At 42.7% G+C, this 14,466-nt stretch overlaps 1 protein-coding gene across 1 annotated transcript; it reads right to left on the bottom strand.

Moving 5' to 3' along the window:
• Positions 1–4,722: 4,722 nt before the first annotated feature.
• Positions 4,723–12,964, bottom strand: LOC107314963 (aldo-keto reductase family 1 member B1-like). The gene is made up of 10 exons (XM_015864854.2): positions 12,881–12,964; positions 12,192–12,359; positions 11,635–11,751; positions 10,387–10,464; positions 9,887–10,009; positions 7,495–7,601; positions 7,262–7,343; positions 6,646–6,729; positions 5,824–5,906; positions 4,723–5,339 (listed from the first exon to the last, which is right to left on the bottom strand). Exons 1-10 carry the CDS (start codon positions 12,944–12,946, stop codon positions 5,297–5,299), a joined length of 951 nt encoding a protein of 316 aa, XP_015720340.2. The 5' UTR covers positions 12,947–12,964; the 3' UTR covers positions 4,723–5,296.
• Positions 12,965–14,466: the final 1,502 nt, after the last annotated feature.

Here is a 14,466-nt window from a genome sequence, read left to right as displayed (position 1 = left end):
TCCATAGATATTCTTGGCAACTGATTTTCTCTGAACCTGAGGTTTTTAAGCCTGTAAATGGGGGATGTTGACATATTTCGGCTACTTTAGCCTTCTGTAAGACGCTTTAATAACAGGTACCCTAGAACCAGGAAAGCAATGCTATCAAACTGGATTTCCTACAGCAGCTCTTCTAGAGAATGCATTTCAGACCCATGCTTATCAGCACTTTATGCCAAATGGTCATAACACAGCAGTATGGAAGTAACAGGTACCCTTTTCCCCCCACTAATAGATTAAATTGAAAAGGTCAGGCTACAGTCTATCATTGTAACCACAGTCAGAAAACAAGCCATGTGGGAGATGTTGCACTTCCAGGCACTCAGACTGCAGCCTGGTTCAATCAAAAAGATCCCAGATTCCTGAGCTGTTCTGAAGCATCAGAAACAATATTCCCCTCAGTGCTGCAGTGCACAGCCTATCCTGCTTCACAGGAATTTTCTAAGAACATTCCAATTTAATCACAGTTATCAAAGTTATTTACAGGATGTTTATGGACTCTGGTAGGCAGGAAGCCAGACTAGATCACAGCAGCTGCATAATAGTAAAATAAAAAAAGTCCAAAACAAGCTAGAAGCCAGAAATTGTTCATTTGTTGTACAGACAATAGATAACTTCTTTTCCAACTGCAAACAGCTCACCAGAGGTAAAAGAAGAAAAGATGTGGGTGATATTAGTTACAGAGAAAAAAGTATCTTCAATTTTGCAGCAGCGCTGCAGCCATGACTTCATGGCAGCACATCCTTCTGACAAACCAGTACTGCCTTGCAGCTGTCAACAGGAACCTGGTATAAGCTGCTCTGAAAGTATACTTCCATAGCTTTTATTGCTTTATAGTAATTATAAAAAAGTTTCATCTGTTGTAAGGGAAGCATTCTGCACCAAGGTATTTCCACCTACTGACAAGTGCTGGGAGCCATTTAATCACCATCTTCAGATTCTTTTGAAGTCTGTGTTGACAAGTGAGTGTGCACTGGCAGGCATTTAACCCACCCCTCTTTCTAAGAGAGCTGCAACCAATTAACTAGAATGATGCTGCATGTTTCTAAACAGCAGCATGCAATCTCCACCCTCTTCCCAATGACCTACGGAACATCTGTCTATTATTAATCCCCAGGCTTTATGGATACATGGCATAGGGGTAGATATTTGGGAATCCACTGTTCTAGCACCTCACAGACCTGAAAACATCAAGGCCACCTCTTAAAAGCAAGAGAGGCAAGCCAAGCTACCACAGCACGCTTCAGGAAAAGGAGTGCTCTCACAGCATGAGACACAGCTAATCTCCCTAGTACCCATTACCCATTCATGCAAGTTTCTCAAAGGACCAGCAGATTCCCTTCCTGCGTGCCAGTTTCCTCAGCAGCAGCATCACCAGCTTTCTATTGGAACTATAGCAGAAGTCTTTGGTTACCCCCACATCATTTTTAATCTCCCTCAGCAATGCCACAGAGTGCTCAGGGCAATCCTGCAGATGCATCTTTCCTAGTCAGCAGTGAGATTATCCACACCACTGGACTGAACATTGTAAATAGAAAATACCTTAGCTTGACATTTTGCCTTTCTATCGCAGTATGCTGTCCCATGATGTGAGCTTTTATTGTGCAGCTCATCCACTCTGGTATAGTTAGGCCTTGATTAAAAGATTCAGAGAGGCTGGGTGAAAACAACAGTGTTATTCCCATATTTCAAAGGGAAAATGTGGTAACATAGGTAATAAACAGATAGTAAAACTCACAACACTTTGCCAGTTATTGCTTCTCTGGTTTTCTGTCTACTATCCAACCACTATAATTCCAAGCTTTCCCACATCAAAATCCATATCATAGAAAACCAATGAAAAAACCATACAAACCAGCACAACAGATCTATTCTACTACATGAACTTCTTGCATTTAACCCTGCACAGAAATTTCACAAAACCTTCTATCAGAAAAAGACAAATAGAGAGCCAAATACAGTCCACTGCATGGAAATAATTAATATAAGCTGTGATTAAGTAGGCTAAGACCCTCCTTGACCAGACACCAGTGCAAGGAGCTATGCCAGAATTTTACAAAGTCCAGAATGGTTTGGAAAAGCATGAAAGGTTTTAGAGTTGTTTTTCAGGTTAAATGAGCAAGGCCCAACCAGACTAAGGCCCAACTCTGTACTCTTTATGTGACCAAGGAGAAGATCCAGTGTGTTTCTAATACATGATAAAGCACTACTGATGGAGTTTACAGATGATAACCTATTAACCTATAGGATTAAGTGATTAAAACTTGTCCTAAGTCAACCACCCTGTGTCTAAATTAAGCAGGAGTTCTCTAATATTTTCAACACAGTGAATGCAGATTACAGTCCAGAGGATTTTCTTTTCCTGTGCCCCAGATTGCACAATCTGGCACAAGTATTACAATACGTACTTTTGTCAGACTCAAGAGCTCAACAAGAACAGCCCTCTCTCTCATCCCCAGAGGTAAAGACAGTCCGAGTTACAGAGCAAAGTGATTCCAGCCAGTCAGCCTATCTGCTTGTATCCCAATATCAGAAGTCAAGCCTTTTTCACCCAAAGGAAGATTAATGGAAAGCTGAAACATATACCTGCAGAACTGCTCGTGATGTCCTAGCTCCAGATAATCTGATATTGACAGCAGCTTCTTGTGTTCTCCTCTGCTACACAAAAATGCCTTGGAGAGGGACCCGCACCCCAGATAAAGCAGTTTTAAGGTTCTTCACTACTATGGAAATGCATCTGTTCTCTCGGGTGCATTTTCTTTTAAAACACACACACACACACACACTAAATACTCCCTAAACTATTGCTTTAAGCAGTGAGAGGGCAGCTGAAAAAGTAATTTGTGTAAGTTGTGTAAGGAATTTGTGTAAGTACTGACTTTATATGTCCTAGAACTGTGTTTGCCTCCAGCTCTTAATCTTTGCTGTGGTCTGATCTCTGTCCCCTAGGGGTGCTTCAGTATCACACTGGGGTAGCTGTTGCAGCAATGTCCTGAGAAAGCCTGGTTAAAAATGCCAACAAGGTGGAGCTGAGCCACATGTTCTGAAGCTGAGAAAACAAAAACATTGCACTGGAAGAGCTACAATATTATATTTGTCCTTACAAGTTTCTTTGATCAGAAACCCAGAGATCTGTCAACTCACAACAGAAAAAACAAATGCTGTGAACAGTTGTAGCAGGAAGAACTCTGTTAGCAGGAATGCTAGGCTCCGGATATCTAGTTCTTTGATCATTCCACTTCACCTTTTAGGAGATAAAAAGAATTATATGTCCTAGTATACTTGTTACAGTAAAAATAAGTTGCTGGTTTACCCCCTACAATCTCTACATCAGTTTATATTATAATGAAGACCGCGTAGTCCAGAAGACTGGCTCTCCCCCTCTCTCAACCTTATTTGATTATACGAGGCCTCAAAGAAACAAGTGAAGAGAAACCAGTAAAATTGACAAGGTTTTCCACCACTCATTCTCTTTCTAATCCTCATGGTCTGAGGAAAAAGCTTGCTTTGTGTTCAAAGCTAGGCATCACCATGCCTTCCTTCAGGTGCTTCTGCTTCTCCTCTATTCCCACTCATCCATCTCACCGAGCATCCAAGCTCTGTCAGAGAAGAGCTGCACTGTGTCCCAGAATGACTCTTTTCAAATTCCTTCCCCTTAAGTCATCCAGCAAAACACAGAGCACGTCTGTTTCAACACCTCTCCAGTCAGAGGGCTTGCTACTCTTCCTTCTGCTGTGGAGCAGTCTGTCCAAGAGTCTTCCCCAGTAAAATTCCTACTTGGAGAATGGAAAATTTCAGGCACGCATTTTCATAAAGTTTGAGTGAAATAAAAACAGAGGAAATGAACAGAGCCTGATGTACTATTTCTGAATCCCTCATCCCCAGTGTAACTCCTTGCTAGAACACTCAGTGCAAAGATTTTATTTCCAAGTAAGTCAACATTGCCCCAAATAGTTTCCTGTCACATCTCAGACTAACCTAAGAACATCAGCTGTTCTGCTTTTCTTAGATGCCTCTGGGCCTTTGTTTATTGCATTATAGATAAACAGAACCACTTTCAGAGCTAGTTTTTATTTGTATTTGCTTTTAAGCCCAGAATTCAGTGATTATAATCAATTTAAAGAGAATCAACACTAGAGGAAAATATTGCTTTGTCACTGATTCTCCCCTCCCTCCCTGCTGTGCTGTAAGGCAACACAGTCTTGTCTCTTGAGCCTGTTGTAAATTATTCTGACCAAAAACATGTTGCACAGTCTGGCTTTGGGAATAATGGAAAGATTTGAAAGCAGCACTGAGATAAAGAGTATTTTTCCCCTCTCAGTTTGTATTACTCAGACTAAAATTTTAGAACAGAATGAAACATTAGTACCTTTTTGGCAGCACCAAAAATATATATCACCTACTTAAGGAATACTATGAGAACAACCACATCTGCTGGTGTGACACACTTGGCTATGCAGCAGCCAAGTATAGATCCACGGCCACAGGTTCACAACACATTCCACATACTCAGTAGCATAAAACAGTAGATAACTTCTTATCTGCAATCTGCTAATACCAGTTGCTGTGATTTCTTGGTTTTCCCTGTGTTTGTGTAATCTCCAAAGATAGCTAACATAATACAGCCACTTTAGCTTCACTACCATTACAGCACTGCTGAAATAATGATCTCATTACACATAGTAATGAAACTGTATTTTATTATAAGCAAAATCAGCTTTTATATCACCAAGAAAACAGAACCTTTATACTTTTCAGAGAGCTACTCATGTAGCAACTGCTGTACTTAGAAATCAACTGGTACTTCCAATTAGAAAGAAGCACAGAGTAACAAAAAATACCAAAACCAAACCCAGAAGTCATTAGAAAATATCTGACCTCAACTTAATTATGCAAAGCCTGTCATATTCTGGTCCTTCCTGACACCAGTCACTAGCTCTGGTTCACAGTACTCCAAAATAACAGTGATCGGTAGTTCAACCTCTCTCAGTGTTTTCTGCATACTAATTCCAACACACAGTTTGGCAAAGACCACTCTACCACAGTCCATACAGCATGCTCCAGAGAAACACTCTAGCATTTCCTTCTTGCAAAATAAACAAGGACAAAAAGTCACTGGGTAGATACACCGTCTTTGTGGAGAGGGGGGGAAAAAAAAGAGCAGGAAGGCTTGATGCAGTGAGAATGCTATATAGACAACTCATAGGCAACAGCAGAAGCATATCTGAGAAGTCAGGAGAAGGGCAAAAAACCACCTTCAGTACTCCGCATTAAAAGGGTACTCCTTATGATTTCGGGACCTAAAAGAAATCCAAGAGGAAAGATTAGTCTAGTGGCTGAAACCTGCAGCTGTAACCACTGCAAAGAACCATCAGGTTCATTGCATACAGTTCATCAGGAACAGATGAACCGTATTAAGGCAGAGTCAATTTGTTGCAGACTTCTGTTTTCCCACAGTGATGGATTGCATTTGTAAACAGAAAGACTCTTCCTAGCTCTGAGCACATCAGGCTGCATGTAATATTCCAGCATGCTGTGGGATCTAAGCAGTTTGCAGGTAAGTTAACTGTTTACTGCCTGGAAGAACATTCTGCAGCCTCAGAATTATTTAATATCTGGTACATCACAGTTTGGTTCAGGATGTGAAAATAAATATTTTACTGTGAAGAAATTGAGGATGAGCTCTGGAAACTGAGCTTGAATATCCTGAATTTTAGCAAGGTTTAGAACATGGAATTATAAACAACATAAGAGAGTAACAGCATGAAAAATGCTGGCACTTACGTGCTCATTGCACAAGCTCTCCAGTTTCTATTAAAGCTGAGGATAGTTGCCATTTCTTCTTTAGTCAGTTCAAAGTCAAACACCTGACAAGAGAAACCGATGGAAGTCACTTTTTTTGAACAAATCAAAGACTGTAGGCAAGAGGCACAAAATTAGAAGAAAAACCAACAAGTTCACATTGGAGGTAAGGTGGTTAGAAGTAATGCCCGCTTCCTTCATGAAAGAAAGAAAAGGAAATCCAGAGATGCCTTTTTTCAAGGCATCAATGGTAGGGGGAACCAAAGAAGCCAGAAGGTGAAGTTGACATGCCAGCTGCTCAAAGAACTTTGGTGTCCATTTCAGAGTTATTAAATACCTCCATCCACTTTTTGTCAAAATATGCATCTTCTGGGACCATTCTAAAGGAACAACTACAAGGCTTCCATATTCTACTTTAATCCAGCTAAGCACCTTGTGGAATTCTAATGACTGCTTTCAGTCAAGTATCACTTAAATCAATACTACTTATGAACACAAGGGCTTCACTGTTTACTCTGCATTAGTCTTTTGTGGTGTGCTACTACACTTCAGTGCCTGTAAAACTCCAAATGTCAATTCATCTGCAATACACAGGATAGAAGACACCACATAAGATGACTTAAGACTTTCAGCAGATATCTTGGAAACAGTGCTCATCTCTTCTCCAACTGCAGCCCTTAGTACAGGCAAGTAAGAGAGAAAAAGAAGCCCTGTGCTCTTGTCTGAGTAGGACTTGGGAAGACTGAGAAAGGCTCCCTGCTTGCTTTGTGGGGAGAAGTGATGCCAGGTCACTCAATTACTAACCTTGAAGTTCTCCACAATGCGCTGTGGTGTGACAGACTTTGGGATCACAATCACATTTCTCTGGATGTGGAAGCGAATAAGAACCTGCAGGAGCATATCACTGAGTCAGAGAGAACTGCTCTTATTCTGTAAAACACAAAACCAACTCCAACAGCCATTTGCTGTTAACTGTACAACTGAGCAGGACTAACCAATCACAGCAGAGCTATATTTCATATCACACCTGTATTCTAAGCAGAGCTTCCTCAATTACAATCAAAGACTAGTGTTTTCCTCGTTTTTTTCCTGTGGTACCCAGATGGCTTCTCTGCTATCTAGGCTTTTAACAGTCTATATAAGTGTTTATTTCCCTGCAAGAACTTGAGATGGGTAGACTGAAACATCTGAAGGTGGGACAAGAAAGCATTTCTTATTGATGGTTTATTGAACCTTTTTGAGAATAAATTGTAAACTATGCAAAAAACAAGCTGCATTGCTGCTTCAAGTGACTGCATCAGCTCAAAGGGTGTGAAAATCCAGGCTGTCCTTTACATCTTTTGTGTCATCAGCTGCTCTAAATAACAGCAACACAAGCTGTGTTACAGGAAGCAGCACCTACCATCCAGCACCCACCTACCTGTGCTGCAGTTTTGTTGTGTTTGGCTGCAATCTCTTTAATCTTGGGTTCATCCAGAAGAGAAGGATCCTCTGGCTTAGCCCTACACAAAGAACAGAAGAACAGTGGCAAGAAACCTTCACAGAAACAGCCAGCCTACTAACAGATAACTGTATCATGAATGATAATGGAACAACTTGTAATTTCAATGCTGTTAGCATAACCCATCCCACTCCCTTGCAAACTGGTCTTACCATGGCCTGTCAGGAGAGCCAAGGGGGCTATATGCTGTCACAGCAATCCCTTTGGATTGACAGTAGTTGATCAGCTTCTCCTGGGTCAGGTATGGATGACATTCAACCTGGAAATACAAGAGTGCAGAGAATGATGCAGCAGAACTACTTCCACATTCCATTTATTGTTTTTTTAATCCAAAGGAAGTTTTCTTTGTCCTAATTTATAGCCCACGTGATATTATTATGCAGCACTTGTTTCCTCAATGCCCCCCTCACTCCCATTCTGCTCCTTATAGCAGGTCTCCTCACAAGTGCAGGGGTCCAAGGACAGCAACACTTAAAACTCTCCTGATCTATACTGTCCATGATGTACGGGACCATATTTATAACTGCTTAAGTAGAACAGTTCAGTGAGACATGCATATAAACAACTGTAGAGTCACAAGAATAGGAAAGCAGACCAATACAGAGTACAAAGTTCTCCCTACTTAATTAAGCTGTAAAATCATTATGCCGTAAAATCATTATGCCTTTACACCTACCTACACTAGCCTCAATACTGGTTTTGTTTCATTCCTTTTTTATCAGCTTCATGTCAGTACTCATGCCAAATACTTCCAGCCTGCAAATATCAAGTGGCTATTAATTGCTACAGATCCTAGAACTTCAAATTATTTTCCATTGTAAAATTACTACAAATGCATGTGTGCTTGTATTTCCAGAAGGATATCAGTATAACATGATACAGGGTCCTTTACAGCAGATCTGTATTCTGGTAGGTTAACGCATTTATATGCGGTATAGAACAACCACAGTGAATGAACATGACATTTTGATACTTCTCATAGATGGATCTGTGGGATGGTCACATACCAGACAGCAATACTCTTTTAGCAGGCTAAAGAGAACCTTCTGACTACACTGCCATTCTAACATTCAAGGTAGTGCTGCTTCACTTCAGAAGTCCCTGGAAACTTGTGCTGCTGGCAGGCAGAGCAACAGTGCAAGTCATAGGATCAGATTACAGCCTCGAGTGCTTTATTTATGGCTCTAGCTGCTTGCTGACACGAGAAGCCTGCATGGCTGCTTCTCTTCTGAAGCGTGTTGGAGTATTTATTAAATGCAACAAGATGCTAACTCAGTTCTCAGGGTAGATTATGCATATTAATGTTGCTTCAGCAGCTTCTCAGAGTAACAGCAATTAGACAAATCGCGAATGTTCTCCACTATTCAACAGAAAGAATTCAGAGCATGTGAATGAGGCAGTCACTCCTATGTGCCCACTAGAACTGTAGGTGCAAGACTCTTGAGCTGCATTATAAGTTACACCTAGACCATGCCGAAAGGCCTCTTTAAGGTACTGCAACCCATACTGTGACAACAATGAATTACTAAAGAATCAGTTTCCCTTTGAGAACTAATTCCTAGTATTATGTCAGTAGAATTACTACCTTGCCAAATTAATATCTCACCATGAACAAAACCAATATACATAGTAACTGCATTCATAATTAAGAACAGGAATCTCAACACATGGAATTACTGGACTATACATTGGAATGTTGACATAGAGAAATGTTTCCAAGAAGTACTATAATCTTACATTAAGCCAACCAGAGACAGTTAATAACAGTTGAGCTCCTAGGCTTGCAAGCATTTCTGAAGTGTTAAGTTTTGAAGGACAGAGACCAAGACCTATTGCCCTGCGTTTAACTTTATTATGACAATCAGAGAGCTTAAGTAAACTTGTAGTGTGACATAAGGTCAGCATCCTCTATAGAAATAGAGGGGTAATCATTAACTACAGTGAAAGTTTTCTTGGCAGCAAGAGGTGGTAGGTGTTGAAAGGTGTAAGACTTCTAAGTATCCTAAAAGTCAAATGGAATCAATTATGAAAATACACTTGTCAGAAGGTTTGACACTGAACAGAATTTCAGAGAATGCTCCTGTTAGCTTTCCAAAAAAGGTGTTTAAGTACTTTTTAAACCACCTTTAAAATACAGCATCCAATTTCCCTCTTCCAAGTTCTTGAAGTAGAAGATTGACAGGCTGGCATTTCAGCAGAGGGACACCAGGATAGCCAAGTTCTGAAGCATGTACTTTACTAGGGTAGGCTGAGAGCATTAGGCTTGTTCAGCCTGAGGAAGGGAAGGTCCCAGGGCTCCTAGCAATAGCTTTCCAACAAAGAAGTCCATCAAAAGTAAAGCCAAGCTCTTCAGTAGCACACTGTGGAAGGACAAGAGACAGCAGGAGTAATCTGAAACAAGACAGGTTGGGACCAGAAATGCTTGAAAGAGCAGTCAGGCAGCAGAACACACTACACAGACTACTCATGAACAGTCATAGAGTATACTTCCATTCAGTTCCTCCAATTTCAAGTCATCAGTTATAGGGTCACTTATCAGCTTACCTGGTTGTTTGCAGGCTTGTATTTCAGCCCTGGCTTGTTCAAGATTCTTTCTATCTGCTCATGGTTGAAGTTGGAAATCCCAACAGCTTTTACCAGACCAGCATCCACAAGCTCTTCCATGGCCTAATGGCAAGAAGAGCAAAGTCATCACTTAGTATGCATGACAGGGCCTGAAGAAGACATTCTTCCTGACATGGCTTAATTCCTTCATGAGAAGCACAAAGTGTTTAGATTTGAAGAGCTCATGTCTGAGGGAGAAATAGAGCATTGCTACATTTATACACCTTCCATCTCGCTAAAACCCAAAGATGCACTCCTTAGGACTGCATACGTTCATAATAAGTTGAAGTGGAAAGTAGCACTTAACAAGGCACCATGGTACCATTGAGCTCTGCCAAATAGCTCTGCAAACATGAAACAGTCTGGAGTTTAAAATTAATGATGACATGGAGGAGACTACTGAGGACAGAAGGCATAAATGTCACTGTGGCTAAACCTACCTCCCATGTTTGTAGAAGATCTGTGTTGCCAGGTATTGACATGCCTTTGTCATCTGTGGGAAACAGGTCCTCTCCTGCCTGTCAGAGAGAAAATAACAGAAACATTCCCTGCTAGGAATATTAACAGCAGCTGAAGACCACATCACAAACCAAATGCTACTTATCTACGCATTTATTAAGCACATCAGTTTACATTCTTCAGTCTAATTTTTTTCTTTCCTGTGGGTTTGTGGCATTTTTGCCAGCAACCATTCAAAGAAGGGCTGGTACTCCACTGCACGCAATGTCTTGTGGCTCATCCAAATACATATAAAAAACAATTATTCACTTGTAAATTCATTGCAATTCTACAAGTTTACTTCCTGTGTTACAAAAAAAAAAATAAAAATGTACAGTTCCTATGCAAGCATAATGGAGTGTTTGATATATTTAATAAGGATCTACCTAGGATCTGGGAACACAGCCTGTCCATAAGGACCCAATCTGCTGACAGGTTTTTCATAAGGAGGCATGTTCATTACATTGCTGACAAATGGAATGTTGAAACTTCCTGTGCACTAGTATAGAGAAGATGCTAAGTATGAGCTTGGTTCAGAACCAGGTGGTTTCTGTTGAATACCACAACACATTTGCACTTCGATAATACTGCCCAACAAAAGTAATTTCAAAGAGATAAACTACTTTTCAAAACATGCATCTCAGAAGCAACAGTGAAGATATTTTTTTATTACGCCATAACAGATTATGCTTAAAAGTTTCCAGACTGAGACATCAATTCTGCTCTATTTAGCCAGTAAAAGTTAAGAATTAAAAGCTTAACTCTTTAAAATATAAGCTCCGTAGAACATTAAGGATCCTACAGCAAAAGTCAGCTCCAGCTCTATTGCACTGCTTTACTAAAGGCTCATTTATGAATGAGAAAAATAGAAGCAGAGGAAGGACTTTCTGTGAGACAGCAAATTACTGCCCTCTCACCAACAAAGGGGGAACTAAATCTTCACCAGCTGAACATACTTCTGATTTATAGAAGACAACGCCCAAGTTATACTGTCTTTTTTTTCCATAGTTACTTATGATTGCAGTAGGGAAGACTGCTTCTAGTTCTAAGTTTATCTGCTGTAAAATCAAAACAGCAGAGGATGCTGCGCAAGCAACATTTGCAGGGGTACAAATCAACTGAGCTGTAAAACTGTACAGCTCTTCAAAACTGCCAGGTGCAACAAACAGTGCCAATGCCTCCTACCATACCTTAAATCCAAGAGGCCAGTGGATGAGGTAGAGATCCAGATAATCCAGTTTCAGGCTGGCAAGAGTCTTCTGGCAGGCTCCTTTCACCAAAGATTTTTCATGAAATGTGCACCACAGCTGGAGACAAAAAGCCAAACCACACAATGATCTCCTGGGCTAAAGTTCTTGGAGCAATTCTGTCCTGCTTAGGAGAGAAGCCTCCTTTGGAAATTGATATCATGCATCATGTTATTGATCTTCAAATGGGGCTTGCTCTGAGGCCAGGAACACCCCACAACACTGAGGGCAAGAAGTGCTACAGCAGCATACAGGACTGAATGGGTTTATGTCAGCAGAAGTGGGCAGGAGGAACAAATTAAGACATTTTATAACTACTACAAGGTCAGATTCTGTATAAAACTGGGCAGCATAACTTAGTGCCAGGAAAGTTCAAAGTAACACCCATTCTAAAAGTTCTTAATTCACCATGAAGAATAATGTAAAGAAAGAAGCTCAGAACCATGGTGTTACTGTAAAAAGCAGGTCTCCCCATGGACTGCAGTGTACTAGATTCTCACCTTACTGACTACAAACAGGTCCTCTCGTTTCACAACACCCTCCTTGATTTTCTTCTGGATCCCTTCCCCAACTTCATTCTCATTCTGGTACACGTAAGCACAATCAAAGTGGCGGTAGCCTGCATCAATTGCAGCCATTACTGCAGCTGTTACTTGCCCCGGTGGGGACTGGGGAATAAATGGAAAGAAAGAAACGTCTAAAGAATGCTCAACAAAACATCCTGAAGATCTTTTCCCAGTAAAACAAAACCCAAGAAGGCAACCCCACCAAAACCATCCCTCAACAAAAATAAGCAAAACGAGAAGTAAGCAAACAAAGCAGTTCTCCCTGCAGCATTCTTCACTCGGTACACGTCTCCAGCAGAGGCTCCCATGCTCGGAGCCGGCCTCCAGCTGTTCAGCGTCACCCCGCTCCCGCGCGGGGCCCCGCAGAGCCGAACCGAGGCCTCCTCCCTTCCCCCTACTGTTGCTAAAAGGAGAAGCCCCAGCAGCCGGGAGGGGCCCAGCCCTACCAAGCCGAGCCGAGCTCCGATGCCAGCCTCACCCGCCCGGCCCACGCTGCCCCGTTCGCACCCACCGCTCCCAGCACAGGGCCGAGAGCGAGGCGCCGGGACCCCTAAACATCCCACCAGGGTCGGCACAGCCGCGCACTAAGAGCCAGCCCCAGCTCGCCACCCCCATCCCGTTACCTTCCAGGTGCCCAGCCCCAGAATGGGCATCTTAGCACCGGTGTTCAGCTGCACGTAGGTCGCCATGGCCTCACACACCGCTATGAGGGAGACACCCCCCTCAAAGCCCTTTAAGAACCGCCTGGTCCCGCCCCGCCTCAGCTCGGAGGCGGAGCCGGCGCTGCTCCCCCGGGATGCGGGGCTGGGGTCTGGGACTGAAACTGGGCTGTGTATGGGGGCGTGGGACTGGAGCTTTGCAGCTTCCATCTGGGGGAAGAGCTGCTGCTCAGGGGGAGTCCAGGGGAAAAACAAACAAACAACAAAACAGCTAAAGAGCAACGGCAGTTTTGGTCTGGATGTCGGGAGGGTTTATTTATGTTTAAAATACCTTTCGAAAGCTACAGTGTGTGAGGTTTTTTTGTTTTTTTTCCTGTACTGTGGCTCAGAAGTGGGTGATGAAATGCAGAAGGCCAGTGTGCCCAGCCCTGCTGAAGGCTGCAGGCAGTGGAAAAAACCTGCCCCATGTGTGGGGCTGCGCTGCTTGCTCGCACCTGGAGCGTGGCTTTGGGTGCCTCTCCCGCAGCTCCATATTTTTTGCTCCATTTAACTAAGGGTGAGCTAAGGTAATTGGTTTTTCCTCTTTAATGTTCCTCCTGGTTTGTGTCAGCGCTGTCAGCCGTTCTCGGCAGGATGTGATGTGTTTTCCCTTGGATCGCGGGGCACTTATATAACTGGTTGCTTATCATTCACCCTTTGGTTTGTTGTTTATTTTTTTTCCCCTGGTAGTTTCTGGAAGGATGGATGTTGTCTCTCATAAGGCTTCATGCAGAGGTTCTGCATTTTGCTTTGCTCTCGGTTCTCCCGATGGGCAGCTCTGCCCCCATCCAGGCTGCCTGCTTTTCCCCAAGGCTGTCTGTCATGTGGTAGCGAGGCCTTGGGAAAGAAGCAGCACAGCCCTGTGTCACGGGCCATCCTTGCAGGCTGTCCTTGGTGATGTGCCTGCTTGTTTCTGCACAGTGAGAGCTGCAGATGTGGGGCTGTGTGTGGGAGGGCTTTTGTTTTCTTCTGCTCCGTGCACGAGGTTTCTCACTGGAACAGGATATGTAACATCACGAGTTTCTCAGTCTGTTTTGCTGAATTCGCCTTTTAGTGATAGTAATTTCACTGCAGATGGTGGATTCAGAGAAGAGCAGTGATTGAGGTCTGCAATGAGCTGGACCCAAAGTAATGGGGTGGCAGCATCATGAGGTACAATCCCCTCTGGTGGTAAGGGTCTGCAGCTGTGGGTGTTGGCGATACAAGCAAAGTTGAAGCCAGTGTTCTGAGGATACAGCATGTGGGCTGCAGGCTGGAATCACAGCAAAAGTGAATTCACTAATAGCAGTGTGAACTTCTTTGCTTGGAGCCTCTACAATGTTTATCTTGTGAGGTGGTTCATTTCACCTCCGGGTGTTGTTAAGATGGGCTGTAGGTCTGTGGGTCTCGGCTGAACCTAGCTGTACAAGACCTTGGCCTTTTACTTGCACTGAGTTAACTCAGAGCCAGGAGCAGGTTGTGGTTGCTTTCCAGTTTCTGCAGAATTAACAAGCCTTTCGTCTTCTGTCTCA

The sequence above is a fragment of the Coturnix japonica genome, chromosome 1 (genome assembly GCF_054131305.1).
Source record: "Coturnix japonica strain WE chromosome 1, WE-NBRP24, whole genome shotgun sequence".
Taxonomy (NCBI): Eukaryota; Metazoa; Chordata; class Aves; order Galliformes; family Phasianidae; genus Coturnix; species Coturnix japonica.
This window is presented reverse-complemented; position numbering and strand designations above follow the sequence as displayed.

Coding starts and splice junctions, on each gene's coding strand:
- LOC107314963 (XM_015864854.2), bottom strand. CDS start 12,946: ATGGCGACCTACGTGCAGCTGAACACCGGTGCTAAGATGCCCATTCTG. Junction 10,465..11,634: donor ACTGGCCTCTTGGATTTAAG/GTATGGTAGGAG, acceptor TCTCTCTGACAG/GCAGGAGAGGACCTGTTTCC. Junction 5,340..5,823: donor AGAGCTTGTGCAATGAGCAC/GTAAGTGCCAGC, acceptor GATTTCTTTTAG/GTCCCGAAATCATAAGGAGT.